The sequence below is a fragment of the Ciona robusta genome, chromosome 1 (assembly GCF_009617815.1).
Source record: "Ciona robusta chromosome 1, ASM961781v2".
In the NCBI taxonomy this organism is placed as follows: Eukaryota; Metazoa; Chordata; class Ascidiacea; order Phlebobranchia; family Cionidae; genus Ciona; species Ciona robusta.
In genome coordinates, this window is record NC_143235.1 from 15,623,784 (window position 1) to 15,638,953 (window position 15,170).

General features: G+C 43.7%; 1 protein-coding gene across 1 annotated transcript; it reads left to right on the top strand.

Moving 5' to 3' along the window:
• Positions 1-29: 29 nt before the first annotated feature.
• Positions 30-15,090, top strand: LOC149743745 (structural maintenance of chromosomes protein 3-like). The gene is made up of 28 exons (XM_089881445.1): positions 30-147; positions 340-454; positions 586-653; positions 708-779; positions 957-1,036; positions 1,110-1,188; positions 1,387-1,497; positions 1,770-1,952; positions 2,154-2,336; positions 2,663-2,847; positions 3,129-3,342; positions 3,477-3,605; positions 3,827-4,042; positions 4,384-4,512; positions 4,716-4,807; positions 5,032-5,123; positions 5,358-5,515; positions 5,782-5,925; positions 6,172-6,321; positions 6,541-6,657; positions 6,734-6,842; positions 6,896-7,143; positions 7,524-7,659; positions 7,722-7,798; positions 7,885-8,040; positions 8,194-8,357; positions 8,696-8,816; positions 14,943-15,090. Exons 1-28 carry the CDS (start codon positions 133-135, stop codon positions 15,012-15,014), a joined length of 3,615 nt encoding a protein of 1,204 aa, XP_089737571.1. The 5' UTR covers positions 30-132; the 3' UTR covers positions 15,015-15,090.
• The last annotated feature ends 80 nt before the right edge of the window (positions 15,091-15,170 follow it).

Genomic DNA, 15,170 nt, shown 5'->3' on the forward strand with positions numbered 1-15,170 from the left:
CCACTTAGATGATAAAAATATGGCTCAAGGTATTTTATTTCTATGAATACAAAATGGTTTCGATTCCCGCCAAATATTTTGTTAAATTTTCGATGAATTTTTGTTGAGAATTTGTTGAAATAAAAGTGAAGGATGCACATCAAGAGGGTGAGGCTGGGATTAGTTTATTGTTACGCGATATTTGGTTTGAAATGCATTTTACTGACGCATTTTTCAAACGTTTTGTGTTTTAACGACTGTGGTTTTGCTGCAAATTCCTTCTCTTCGTTGTTTTAATTGATTTGATCTTCCCTATCGTATTCTAAGTTATAAATATTATTTATTATGCTTATTTGTCAGGTTAGCATCCAGGGGTTTCGTAGTTACCGCGAATCAACGGAGATCGAACCTTTTAGTTCAAGACACAACATAATTGTCGGTCGGAATGGTTCCGGGAAAAGTAATTTCTTCTGTGGTGAGTCTTCTTATTGTGTCAAGTATTCCATCAATTGGGTTGAATCTAATGACAGCGCCAGTCAAAACCCCCGCTTAAATGTCTCGCACTCAACAGATATTCAACGTTTGACCCCCTGTTTTTACTTCCAGCGATCCAGTTTGTTCTCAGCGACGAATACAACAACTTACGCGCAGAACAACGACAACAGTTACTTCACGTAATTATTTATAACAGAAAGTTTGTGTTTTGTTTAATAAAGTTTATTGTACAGGAGGGCACGGGTACGCGGGTCATATCGGCGTGCGTGGAAATTATTTTCGATAATTCAGACAACAGATTGCCGGTTTGTTTGTTTATTATAAATATTTAAACATCGTGTCTTTTAGAATAAAACAATTTAAGACGTTATTAAAAGAGACAACTGTGAGCGAACAGTTTCGTTCCGCAGCTCTATTTATTTTCCTCTCAGTTTATCAAAGGTTTAGCAGCCACACTTTTATTTAATAAATATATTATTTAGATCGACAAAGATGAAGTTACTTTACGTCGCGTCATCGGATCGAAGAAAGATCAGTATTTCCTCGATAAAAAGATGGTTACGTAAGTGATGTCATAATCATTGTTGTACAATTAATCCAAACAACAAGAATATTAAACCAAACATTTATTGCAGGAAGAACGACGTTCTTAACTTGTTGGAATCGGCCGGTTTTTCCCGAAGTAATCCCTATTATATTGTTAAGCAGGGGAAGGTGGGTGTGGCTGGTGGGCGGGGCGGGGTTGTATTTAGATGATATTATGTTGTGTTAAAATTGTAAAAGAGATCTTCTGATAATTGTTTGTTTGGTATACTGGGCATAAAAGCCGCAAAAAAACGAAATATCTTCCATGCTTTTAAATGCAAGGCCTGGATTGTTCTTATTATGATGTAACAAACCTAACAATGACAGATCAACCAAATGGCAACGGCACCCGATTCGTATCGACTACATTTACTTCGGGAAGTGGCCGGGACGAGGGTTTATGATGAGAGGAAAAAAGAAAGTGAAGTTTTGATGAAGGTTTGTTGATTGTTCGAATAAACCAGATCACATAGGTTGCTTCCTGTCCAGAGGAAGCCTGTTGTCTTTAATCTTTAAGTGATATATACTGTGTTTCTTGTTAAAACAAAACATTGTCGTATTGTGACCTTTAGATAGTCCAGAGGGTATATGTTCAAGGCCTGGCACTGCTACCAATGTGGGCATTGGGGTAGAGAGCCTTGAACCTGTATTCTCCGAGCTAACCAATCACTCTAGTAATGGGGTCCCAAGTCTTATAAACATTATTCCAGGAATCCGAGATGAAAAACGCAAAGATCCAGGAATTGTTAACGATGATTGAAGATCGACTCGCGACGTTGAAAGACGAGAAAGAAGAGTTGGCTCAATACCAGAAGTGGGACAAGACACGACGAGGGTTGGAATATACGATACATAATCAAGAGTTGAATGAAACGAGAGGAAAAATTGATCTGGTTCGTATTTTAGTGGTCACTCCTGTGTATACAATGTAAATATTTAAGATATATTTTAAAATAAAATCGGAAGTCTTTAAATTAAATAGAGCGTTGGTATTTTTAAAACAATTGATTTTAGATTTTGCTTCGTTACGAAAAACATGAAATCACAGTTTATTCTTCTTATTAATATATATATATATATTATTTCCATGCAAGTTATCGAACAAGCGTGAGAATAACTCTCAACAAACGAAACACTTACGTGCCCAACAAGAAGAGGCGCAACGTAGAACGAAGGAATTCCAAAAGAAATTATCGACGACAAACGCGAGGATAAGACAACTAACAGAGGAAAAAGAACAATCGGCATCGGATCGTCAGGAACTTATCAAGAAAAAGGTTGGTTGGTCTAACGTGTATCCTTGTGTGGCTGCAACAGCAGGCATGTATTGGATCAGTGAAGTAAGATTTTGGGTGTGGGGGTAATGGGTCAACTCTGTCCTAAATCCGACAAATAAAGTTAACCAACCTCCAGCTACTTGTATGGCTTTTAATTAACATAAACACCTCCCCCCAGGCACATATAACATATACACACCCCCCTCAGGCACATATAACATATACACACCCCACTCAGGCACATATAACATATACACACCCCCCCAGGCACATGTAACATATACACACCCCACTCAGGCACATATAACATATACACACCCCCCCAGGCACAACTTGAGTTATCGAGCAACGACCTCGCTGAGGAACTCGACTCCGACGAAAGGTCAATGGGTCAAGCAAGGTCGGAGTTATCCGGACTTCGGGAGAAAATATTGAAGAAGACGGAAGAAAAAGAAGAAATTATTCCGAGGTTTGAGGCGGTGGAAGGAAAGGAGAAGGAGCTGGAACGAAGGTGGGTGGGGGGTTTAACTCATCGAATAATATGCACGGGGTCTATAGTGTGGCAACTTTCCCCAACACTCAGGGTGCTGCATCCCAAGTTGTTTAGAAATGCATTATTCCACGGTGATGTCTCGATGAAAGGCAAACAAAATATTGAAGCAATAAAAAAAAGTTTTTGCCACAAAAGCTATTTTGTAATAATATGTTACAACTGGTGAACATTAGAATAATAATAACTTGTGTTGTTAATATTGTGGATTAAATATGAGAAGATGAATCCTTGTTCGTCAGGTTAAAAATATCGGAACAACGTCGCAAGGAATTGTACGCGAAGCAAGGTCGGGGAAACCAGTTCAGTAATCGTGAGGAACGCGACGATTGGATAACGAGGGAGTTAAAGACGTTGGAACGAACAATACGCGATAAAGAAACGCAAATCATGAACTTACGTGAAGATATAAGGGAAAGCAAACAAACCGAATGTGAATTGGAGGGGGCTATATCGGTACGTTGGAACTTGTGTGGTGTTTATATACCATCTGCTAAACCTGGGGGGGCAGGCATCATGGGTTAATTTAAGATATTTGCAAACGAGTAAAAAAACTTTTGCACGCACAATAACAAACAGTATTTTCACAGGAAAAGACAGTCGGGATCCAGGAACATAAATCTACGATGGATTCGTTGAGCCGTGACTCGCTTAATTTGAAACGGCATAAAGATGAACTACAAAGTCAACGCCAACGGTTGTGGAGAACTGAAACATCGGTAACTTTGTTACAACACGGGTGTTTCATACATACGCCCATGATAGTGACAGCATCGAGTCTTGAACCCATAACCTCTTGGCAATAGTTTTGGGCAAGCCTGTCTATGCGTCCTTGTAACTTGGGTTGTTTTAGATCCAACAAGAGTTCAAATATTGATACCAACGTTGAGTTTTGAACCCGTAACCTCTGCTTTATATTTCACCAACCATACCCCTTTAGATCCAGCAAGAATTAGACTCGATAACGAGCGAGATTAAAGCGAAGGAACACACCCTCAACTCCCTGATAGGAAAGGCAGCGGTGCACGGAACCGAAAGTTTGAAGAAAGTTCGTGAAAGTTTCCGACAAGCGGGGAACATGGAGCTGGTGGAGGGCTACAAGGGGATGCTAATCGAGAACTTTCAATGCTCGCCAAACTTCTTCACATGCGTTGAGGTGGGGGGGGGGTGTTTGTAATGTTTAATCACATCTAAATACAAGGCTTTATACAGTATCGCATTATGATTATGAAACATTCAGATTGTAATGTTTGAAACAAAAGTCATGCAGATAATCTCCCTTAGAATGGTTTGTGAATTAATGTTGGGATAGGTTGTGATCAATGGTTAACATCAGTAAACATGGTTGAAGGCACCCATGCAATAACTAACTTGGTGTAACTTGATGGGCACTTCATGAATTAGGGTGACTTCCCGACAAATTATACCTTGGTGGTGTTAGTGTTAATAATAACCTCGTGCTTCCCAAAATTTATATATTAACGTATGATTCCCCAGGTAACAGCAGGGGGAAAGTTATACAATCATATTGTTACGACCGATAGAATCGGAACAAAATATTTGAACGAGATGAACAAAGCAAAGTTGCCCGGGGAGGTTACCTTCCTACCGCTTAATAAACTGGAGGTGGGATAGAAATCATATATTGTGGATAGAAATCGTATATTGTGGATAGAAATCATATATTGTGGATAGAAATCATATATTGTGGATAGAAATCATATATTTTAAAGGATTTTTCAAAATACAACTCGACCTCAATGTTTATATTTCTAGACGTTTCTGTTTTATCATAGAAACACCATATTGAGCATAGAAATAATATACAGGTACGTGATGTGAGTTACCCCCAAACAGCGGACGCGATACCGATGATAACTAAGATGCAATACGACGATGTGGACAACGAGGCAGCAATGAAGTTTGTTCACGTTTATAGTTGTTTGTTTAACTTATAATTACACAAGTTGATGTTGCAGGCGCCATTTTGTTAAATTTCTGGGGTGACATTGCTATAATGCAGTTACATTTATATTTGTCAAACATTTTGGATTTTAACTGAGTTGTTAAAACATATGATGTCACTCATGTTTTGAAAGTTGGGGTAGCATAGACACCTCTAATATAAGATTTCTATATTTACAGATATGTGTTCGGCAAAACATTGATTTGTCGTTCCATGGAAGTTTCCACGCAACTTGCGAGGGCTCATCAACTCGACTGTGTTACGCTGGAGGGTACGGTGTTTGTGTGCTTAACGTAACTTAACCCTGGGAGCTCCAGGAGTTGGTCACTTGTACACCTGTGGTTGTTGTATTGTTGGTGTACGAGGCCGCATGTTACTTTGTAACAACCAAGATGGATTAGCTTGCTGTTACTTTAACATATGTTGCAACAGTTTTTCACGGATGCTTACATAAACATTGTTTCAATTACCCTGTGCCCCCATTACACCCCTCTACCTCCCCCAGGTGACCAAGTATCACGACGAGGAGCGTTGACAGGAGGTTACGTCGATAATCGGAAATCTCGACTTGAACTTCACGCGTCTAAACAAAGTTTGTTGGAACAACTGAAAGTTAAGGAGAAAGAATTGTTGTCGAATAAAGAACACCAGCAGCAGCTGGAGGTTTGTGGGGAAGTGGGGTTGTGGGGTGTTCTTGGAACTTTGTGCATGAAATACATAATGTTCCCACACAGCCAATATTGGAAGGGATTTATTACTGAATTAAAACACATTTTATCTTGTGTTTGTTAAAGGAAAACTGTCGGTAGAAAATAGTTTGTCGTGTCTTTGCGTTGTTACATTAACAACCAGCAATTAATGTTGAAATATAACGCACATAATTATGCAGGGTTTATATTTCGTGAAACATCCATGGTTGTGATTGACAGGTGGAAAGCACTGGTGTGATGGACGAATTACAAAAGCAAGAAACAAGGAACAAACAGAACAAGGATGTTTTTGATAAATTGAAGGGAGATCTTCGTATTTTGAAGGAGAAGTTGCAAGCGATGCATCGGGCGCTGGAACCCAAGGTAGGCGGGGCAACGACGGTCGTTATAACACAGGTGTTCTGTTTCATACACCTCGTGGAAAGTTACCATGGATGTAACTTTGTGGGTGATTGTTTTATGTATGGCTGACCGTTTAGACAACACATTAGTGACCACTGGGTTAAAACAATTGCCTTAAGTGTCTTGCCCAAGGGCACATCTGTCCACAATGGTAGCAGCGTCGAGCCTTGAACCCATTAACCCTCCAATCGCACTCCCTCCCCGCAGGAAAGATCGTTAGCGAGCTTACAAAGTCACTGTGAAGCTCTAAAGTCGACCAAGTTGTCGTTAGAAGAGGAAATGGGGACGGACTTGTTGTCGCAATTATCCAGTGATGACCAGGGGGAAGTTGATCGACTTAATGATGAAATTAAACTGGTAACACTGAAACACCTTGTTTTAATCAAACGTTTGTTTGCTGATCAAGATGAAATTTCATTTCTTGATTAATTCTCGTCTGTTGTAATTTTTGTTTCTCCAACATTTCATATTTCCTAATTGTGTCTTGCATTGATGACATTTAATAAGATTTTTACCTTAAAAAACAATTTTAAGCATTTCATTATATCTTGCAACCATAATATCATAACCCCCCAGTTAACGAGCGAACACAAAGAAATGGTCCAACAACGAGTTCGACTCGAAAGTAAAAAGACGAGTCTCGTCAATTTGTTGGAGGATAACTTGATTCGGAGACGAGACCAACTTATACAGGTATTGTGATGTCATTAATTGTATTGTGATGTCATCAATGACAGTATGACATCTTTAACTATGACATTATCAACAGGAGATGCAAGAATTATCGGTCGACGTTCGACAACAAAAGTTGATTCAGTTTCGAAACGATCAACGGATCACCGAGGAACAATTAGAGATTATTGACGGAAGGCTCAAAGGTTTTCTTTGTTATTTAATTTAAAACTTAAAGTTCAAAGCTTGAAACCACCAGAACTTGAGGAGGAAATGATAAGTTTGGAGAAAGAGGAGAATTTGTTGACAACGAAAGTTGAGGAGCATCGGGTGAAGGAACGAGAGTGGAGGGAGAGAATATCGGACGATGCTCGGGAGTTGGAAAAAGCTACGAATAAACAAAGTTTGTTGATCAAGAGACGAGAGGATTGCGTTCGTAAGATAAGGGACCTCGGATCGGTTCCTCAAGATGCTTTCGATAAATACCAAGGGTGTAATCATAGACAGGTGGGTGATGTCATAATGGGGGGTGTGATGTCATAATGGGGGGTGTGATGTCATCATGGGGGATGTGATGTCATAATGGGGGGTGTGATGTCATAATGGTCGGTGTGATGTCATAATAGGAGTGTGATATTATACAAGGGTATCTATAACATAGGCGCCAAACCTGGGGTGGCAGGGTGGGCAAAACAACCCTAGAATTTTCTACACTGCATTAATCAGTAAACATTGCAACCAATAAGTTAGATTTGTTTCACAGGATTGTGTGTCTAACTATCCCTGCCTCCCCTGTGTTTATAAGTTTGCGTGTGATTGTACCTGTTTACTTGTACATCATGTTTGTTGATATGTTTAACACTGGGCCATGTTTACCACGGACCCAGTTGATGAAGAAATTGGAAGAATGCAACCACGAGTTAAAGAAATATTCGCACGTAAACAAGAAAGCTTTGGATCAGTTTGTTTCGTTCTCCGAGGAAAAAGAAAGATTATTATCGAGGAAAGATGAAATTGATAGAGGTTGTATTTGTTTGTTTGTTTATTATATTTATTTATTAATTTATAATAATGAATTCTCCCAGGCAAGGAAGCGATCGTCCACTTGATGGAACATTTGGAGCACGAGAAATATGAGGCCATCCAGTTCACATTTAGACAGGTTGGGCGTATATTCTACGACCTCAGCATAATAATAATATCCCACAAATCTAAATATACAACAAAGCTGCATGTATTGTAACCAAGGTGTCCAAGAACTTTAGCGAGGTGTTCGTAAAGTTGGTGCCGGGGGGAAAAGCTACTTTAATAATGAGACGAGGTGATGCAACGCAAGACACTTCAACGCAATCATCGGAACAATCAGCGTCCATTGTTGATCAGTTTGTTGGGGTTGGAATAAAGGTGGGGTGTGATGTCATAATGGGGGAGGTGTGATGTCAATGGTGGGTGTGAGGTCATAATAAGGGGTGTGATGTCATAATATAGTGGCCTAATAAGAATGATGTTGAAATTAGCCAGAACATCCGTATCATAATGACTCGTATTGTTATTTAGGTTTCATTTTCCGGCAAAGCTGCTGAAACACGGGAGATGCAACAATTGTCAGGTGGTCAGAAATCGTTGGTTGCGTTGGCATTAATATTTGCAATACAGAAATGTGACCCGGCACCGTTTTATTTATTTGATGAAATCGATCAAGCGCTTGATCCCGACCACAGGTGCGTTGATGTGGTTTGTAACATGTTTATATCTTCGATAGCGAAGATTAATTAAAACAACGAAGAAAATGGAATGAACAACAAAACGAAACATATTGCTCCGATTAAACGACACGATTTATCTTGGTCTGTTAATAAATCTTTAACCGATGTTGCCTGGATGTGAATAAGGTATAAGTGTGTTTTGTGTGGCGGGTTAACGACAGTCGTTATAACACGCCATGCTTAAAACAAATGAAAAAGCATTTGGTTAAAAACGTGGCTGTTAAACCTTGAAAGAAGCAACTCACAGTGGGTTGCAAATATAAACGCTCGTTTATCCCAATATTATCCACCAGGTCATCAGTGGCAAACATGTTGCGCGAATTAAGTTCATCGGCTCAATTTATAACGACGACCTTTCGTCCGGAACTTCTCGATTCGGCCGACAAGTTTTATGGGGTTGTGTATCGGAACAAGGTGGGTTATAATGTGGGGGTTGTGTATCGGAACAAGGTGGGTTATAATGTGGGGGTCGTGTATCGGAACAAGGTGGGTTATAATGCGGGGGTCGTGTATCGGAACAAGGTGGGTTATAATGCGGGGGTCGTGTATCGGAACAAGGTGGGTTATAATGTGGGGGTTGTATCGGTACAAGGTGGGTTATAATGCGGGGGTTGTGTATCGGAACAAGGTGGGTTATAATGTGGGGGTCGTGTATCGGAACAAGGTGGGTTATAATGTGGGGGTCGTGTATCGGAACAAGGTGGGTTATAATGCGGGGGTCGTATATCGGAACAAGGTGGGTTATAATGTGGGGGTCGTATATCGGAACAAGGTGGGTTATAATGCGGGGGTCGTATATCGGAACAAGGTGGGTTATAATGTGGGGGTCGTATATCGGAACAAGGTGGGTTATAATGTGGGGGTCGTATATCGGAACAAGGTGGGTTATAATGCGGGGGTCGTATATCGGAACAAGGTGGGTTATAATGTGGGGGTTGTATCGGTACAAGGTGGGTTATAATGCGGGGGTCGTGTATCGGAACAAGGTGGGTTATAATGCGGGGGTTGTATCGGTACAAGGTGGGTTATAATGCGGGGGTCGTGTATCGGAACAAGGTGGGTTATAATGTGGGGGTCGTGTATCGGAACAAGGTGGGTTATAATGCGGGGGTTGTATCGGTACAAGGTGGGTTATAATGCGGGGGTCGTGTATCGGTACAAGGTGGGTTATAATGCGGGGGTCGTGTATCGGAACAAGGTGGGTTATAATGCGGGGGTCGTATATCGGTACAAGGTGGGTTATAATGCGGGGGTCGTGTATCGGAACAAGGTGGGTTATAATGCGGGGGTTGTGTATCGGAACAAGGTGGGTTATAATGCGGGGGTCGTGTATCGGAACAAGGTGGGTTATAATGCGGGGGTCGTGTATCGGAACAAGGTGGGTTATAATGCGGGGGTTGTATCGGAACAAGGTGGGTTATAATGTGGGGGTTGTATCGGAACAAGGTGGGTTATAATGCGGGGGTCGTGTATCGGAACAAGGTGGGTTATAATGTGGGGGTCGTATATCGGAACAAGGTGGGTTATAATGTGGGGGTTGTGTATCGGAACAAGGTGGGTTATAATGTGGGGGTCGTGTATCGGAACAAGGTGGGTTATAATGCGGGGGTTGTATCGGAACAAGGTGGGTTATAATGTGGGGGTCGTGTATCGGTACAAGGTGGGTTATAATGCGGGGGTTGTATCGGAACAAGGTGGGTTATAATGCGGGGGTCGTGTATCGGAACAAGGTGGGTTATAATGCGGGGGTCGTGTATCGGAACAAGGTGGGTTATAATGCGGGGGTTGTATCGGAACAAGGTGGGTTATAATGCGGGGGTCGTGTATCGGAACAAGGTGGGTTATAATGTGGGGGTCGTGTATCGGAACAAGGTGGGTTATAATGCGGGGGTTGTGTATCGGAACAAGGTGGGTTATAATGTGGGGGTCGTGTATCGGAACAAGGTGGGTTATAATGCGGGGGTCGTATATCGGAACAAGGTGGGTTATAATGTGGGGGTCGTGTATCGGTACAAGGTGGGTTATAATGCGGGGGTTGTATCGGAACAAGGTGGGTTATAATGTGGGGGTTGTGTATCGGAACAAGGTGGGTTATAATGTGGGGGTCGTGTATCGGAACAAGGTGGGTTATAATGCGGGGGTCGTATATCGGAACAAGGTGGGTTATAATGCGGGGGTTGTATCGGAACAAGGTGGGTTATAATGCGGGGGTCGTGTATCGGAACAAGGTGGGTTATAATGTGGGGGTCGTGTATCGGAACAAGGTGGGTTATAATGCGGGGGTTGTGTATCGGTACAAGGTGGGTTATAATGCGGGGGTTGTGTATCGGAACAAGGTGGGTTATAATGCGGGGGTCGTGTATCGGAACAAGGTGGGTTATAATGTGGGGGTTGTGTATCGGAACAAGGTGGGTTATAATGTGGGGGTCGTGTATCGGAACAAGGTGGGTTATAATGCGGGGGTCGTATATCGGAACAAGGTGGGTTATAATGTGGGGGTTGTGTATCGGAACAAGGTGGGTTATAATGCGGGGGTTGTGTATCGGAACAAGGTGGGTTATAATGCGGGGGTCGTGTATCGGTACAAGGTGGGTTATAATGCGGGGGTTGTGTATCGGAACAAGGTGGGTTATAATGCGGGGGTTGTATCGGAACAAGGTGGGTTATAATGCGGGGGTTGTGTATCGGAACAAGGTGGGTTATAATGCGGGGGTTGTATCGGAACAAGGTGGGTTATAATGTGGGGGTTGTGTATCGGTACAAGGTGGGTTATAATGCGGGGGTTGTATCGGAACAAGGTGGGTTATAATGCGGGGGTTGTGTATCGGAACAAGGTGGGTTATAATGTGGGGGTCGTGTATCGGAACAAGGTGGGTTATAATGCGGGGGTCGTGTATCGGGACAAGGTGGGTTATAATGCGGGGGTCGTGTATCGGAACAAGGTGGGTTATAATGTGGGGGTCGTGTATCGGAACAAGGTGGGTTATAATGCGGGGGTCGTGTATCGGAACAAGGTGGGTTATAATGCGGGGGTCGTGTATCGGTACAAGGTGGGTTATAATGCGGGGGTTGTGTATCGGAACAAGGTGGGTTATAATGCGGGGGTCGTGTATCGGAACAAGGTGGGTTATAATGCGGGGGTTATATCGGAACAAGGTGGGTTATAATGCGGGGGTTGTATCGGTACAAGGTGGGTTATAATGTGGGGGTCGTGTATCGGAACAAGGTGGGTTATAATGTGGGGTCGTATATCGGTACAAGGTGGGTTATAATGTGGGGGTCGTGTATCGGAACAAGGTGGGTTATAATGCGGGGGTCGTGTATCGGAACAAGGTGGGTTATAATGCGGGGGTCGTGTATCGGTACAAGGTGGGTTATAATGTGGGGGTCGTGTATCGGAACAAGGTGGGTTATAATGTGGGGGTTGTGTATCGGAACAAGGTGGGTTATAATGTGGGGGTCGTGTATCGGAACAAGGTGGGTTATAATGCGGGGGTCGTGTATCGGAACAAGGTGGGTTATAATGCGGGGGTTGTATCGGAACAAGGTGGGTTATAATGCGGGGGTTGTATCGGTACAAGGTGGGTTATAATGCGGGGGTCGTGTATCGGAACAAGGTGGGTTATAATGCGGGGGTTGTATATCGGTACAAGGTGGGTTATAATGCGGGGGTTGTGTATCGGAACAAGGTGGGTTATAATGCGGGGGTTGTATCGGAACAAGGTGGGTTATAATGCGGGGGTCGTATCGGAACAAGGTGGGTTATAATGTGGGGGTCGTATATCGGAACAAGGTGGGTTATAATGCGGGGGTTGTGTATCGGAACAAGGTGGGTTATAATGCGGGGGTCGTGTATCGGAACAAGGTGGGTTATAATGTGGGGGTCGTGTATCGGAACAAGGTGGGTTATAATGTGGGGGTCGTATATCGGAACAAGGTGGGTTATAATGCGGGGGTCGTGTATCGGAACAAGGTGGGTTATAATGCGGGGGTCGTGTATCGGAACAAGGTGGGTTATAATGTGGGGGTCGTGTATCGGAACAAGGTGGGTTATAATGTGGGGGTCGTGTATCGGAACAAGGTGGGTTATAATGCGGGGGTCGTGTATCGGAACAAGGTGGGTTATAATGTGGGGGTCGTGTATCGGAACAAGGTGGGTTATAATGTGGGGGTTGTGTATCGGAACAAGGTGGGTTATAATGCGGGGGTCGTGTATCGGAACAAGGTGGGTTATAATGTGGGGGTCGTGTATCGGAACAAGGTGGGTTATAATGTGGGGGTTGTGTATCGGAACAAGGTGGGTTATAATGTGGGGGTCGTGTATCGGAACAAGGTGGGTTATAATGTGGGGGTCGTGTATCGGAACAAGGTGGGTTATAATGTGGGGGTCGTGTATCGGAACAAGGTGGGTTATAATGTGGGGTTGTGTATCGGAACAAGGTGGGTTATAATGTGGGGGTCGTGTATCGGAACAAGGTGGGTTATAATGTGGGGGTCGTGTATCGGAACAAGGTGGGTTATAATGTGGGGGTCGTGTATCGGAACAAGGTGGGTTATAATGCGGGGGTTGTATATCGGTACAAGGTGGGTTATAATGCGGGGGTTGTGTATCGGAACAAGGTGGGTTATAATGTGGGGGTCGTGTATCGGAACAAGGTGGGTTATAATGTGGGGGTTGTGTATCGGAACAAGGTGGGTTATAATGCGGGGGTCGTGTATCGGAACAAGGTGGGTTATAATGCGGGGGTCGTGTATCGGAACAAGGTGGGTTATAATGCGGGGGTCGTGTATCGGAACAAGGTGGGTTATAATGCGGGGGTCGTATATCGGTACAAGGTGGGTTATAATGCGGGGGTCGTGTATCGGAACAAGGTGGGTTATAATGCGGGGGTCGTGTATCGGAACAAGGTGGGTTATAATGCGGGGGTTGTGTATCGGAACAAGGTGGGTTATAATGTGGGGGTCGTGTATCGGAACAAGGTGGGTTATAATGTGGGGGTTGTATCGGTACAAGGTGGGTTATAATGCGGGGGTCGTGTATCGGAACAAGGTGGGTTATAATGCGGGGGTTGTGTATCGGAACAAGGTGGGTTATAATGCGGGGGTTGTGTATCGGAACAAGGTGGGTTATAATGCGGGGGTTGTATCGGAACAAGGTGGGTTATAATGTGGGGGTCGTATATCGGTACAAGGTGGGTTATAATGCGGGGGTTGTGTATCGGAACAAGGTGGGTTATAATGCGGGGGTCGTGTATCGGAACAAGGTGGGTTATAATGCGGGGGTTGTATATCGGTACAAGGTGGGTTATAATGCGGGGGTCGTATATCGGTACAAGGTGGGTTATAATGCGGGGGTTGTATATCGGTACAAGGTGGGTTATAATGCGGGGGTTGTGTATCGGAACAAGGTGGGTTATAATGCGGGGGTCGTATATCGGAACAAGGTGGGTTATAATGCGGGGGTCGTGTATCGGAACAAGGTGGGTTATAATGTGGGGGTTGTATCGGAACAAGGTGGGTTATAATGTGGGGGTCGTGTATCGGTACAAGGTGGGTTATAATGCGGGGGTTGTATCGGAACAAGGTGGGTTATAATGTGGGGGTCGTATATCGGAACAAGGTGGGTTATAATGCGGGGGTTGTATATCGGAACAAGGTGGGTTATAATGTGGGGGTCGTGTATCGGAACAAGGTGGGTTATAATGCGGGGGTCGTATATCGGAACAAGGTGGGTTATAATGCGGGGGTTGTGTATCGGAACAAGGTGGGTTATAATGTGGGGGTCGTGTATCGGAACAAGGTGGGTTATAATGCGGGGGTTGTATCGGTACAAGGTGGGTTATAATGCGGGGGTCGTGTATCGGAACAAGGTGGGTTATAATGCGGGGGTTGTATCGGTACAAGGTGGGTTATAATGTGGGGGTCGTGTATCGGAACAAGGTGGGTTATAATGCGGGGGTTGTATCGGTACAAGGTGGGTTATAATGCGGGGGTCGTGTATCGGTACAAGGTGGGTTATAATGCGGGGGTTGTATATCGGTACAAGGTGGGTTATAATGTGGGGGGTCGTGTATCGGAACAAGGTGGGTTATAATGCGGGGGTTGTATCGGAACAAGGTGGGTTATAATGCGGGGGTTGTATCGGAACAAGGTGGGTTATAATGCGGGGGTTGTATATCGGTACAAGGTGGGTTATAATGCGGGGGTCGTGTATCGGTACAAGGTGGGTTATAATGTGGGGGTTGTATCGGAACAAGGTGGGTTATAATGCAGGGGTTGTGTATCGGAACAAGGTGGGTTATAATGCGGGGGTTGTGTTTGGTGGATATTTAACAATAACTGGGGGGGCTATACATGGGCGCCCACCTTTATAGAATGCAGGGGAGGCAAGGTGGTCAGTTGCCCCGCTCAAATTTAATGGTAATGTTTACTGCCACCTCAGGTTTGGTGATTATGCATGTTTACATTGTATGGCACCCAAGACAACTTAACTAATTATGTTTCGCTTTCATACTGATTCAACTTTTAATGTTTTATAAGGTATCTATGGTACGCACGATAACACGAGACGAAGCAAAAGAATTTGTCGAGGACGATCAAGTTCACGGTTGAGCAGTTTTATAGAAACAACATTTTGTTGCCGTTTTATTTGTACAGTTGTTGAGTAAATGATTTCTTATCGTTGTAATTTGGTTCCGGTGTTTATTCTTGTGCGGCGGGTTGACAGTCGTTATAATATCGATTGTTTTTCTGTATGGCTGATAATTT

Excerpts from the sequence above, each read along its gene's own strand:
- LOC149743745 (XM_089881445.1), top strand. Across the intron at positions 5,516-5,781 it reads AACACCAGCAGCAGCTGGAG|GTGGAAAGCACTGGTGTGAT; the intron begins GTTTGTGGGGAA and ends TGTGATTGACAG. Across the intron at positions 8,817-14,942 it reads GGGTTGTGTATCGGAACAAG|GTATCTATGGTACGCACGAT; the intron begins GTGGGTTATAAT and ends ATGTTTTATAAG.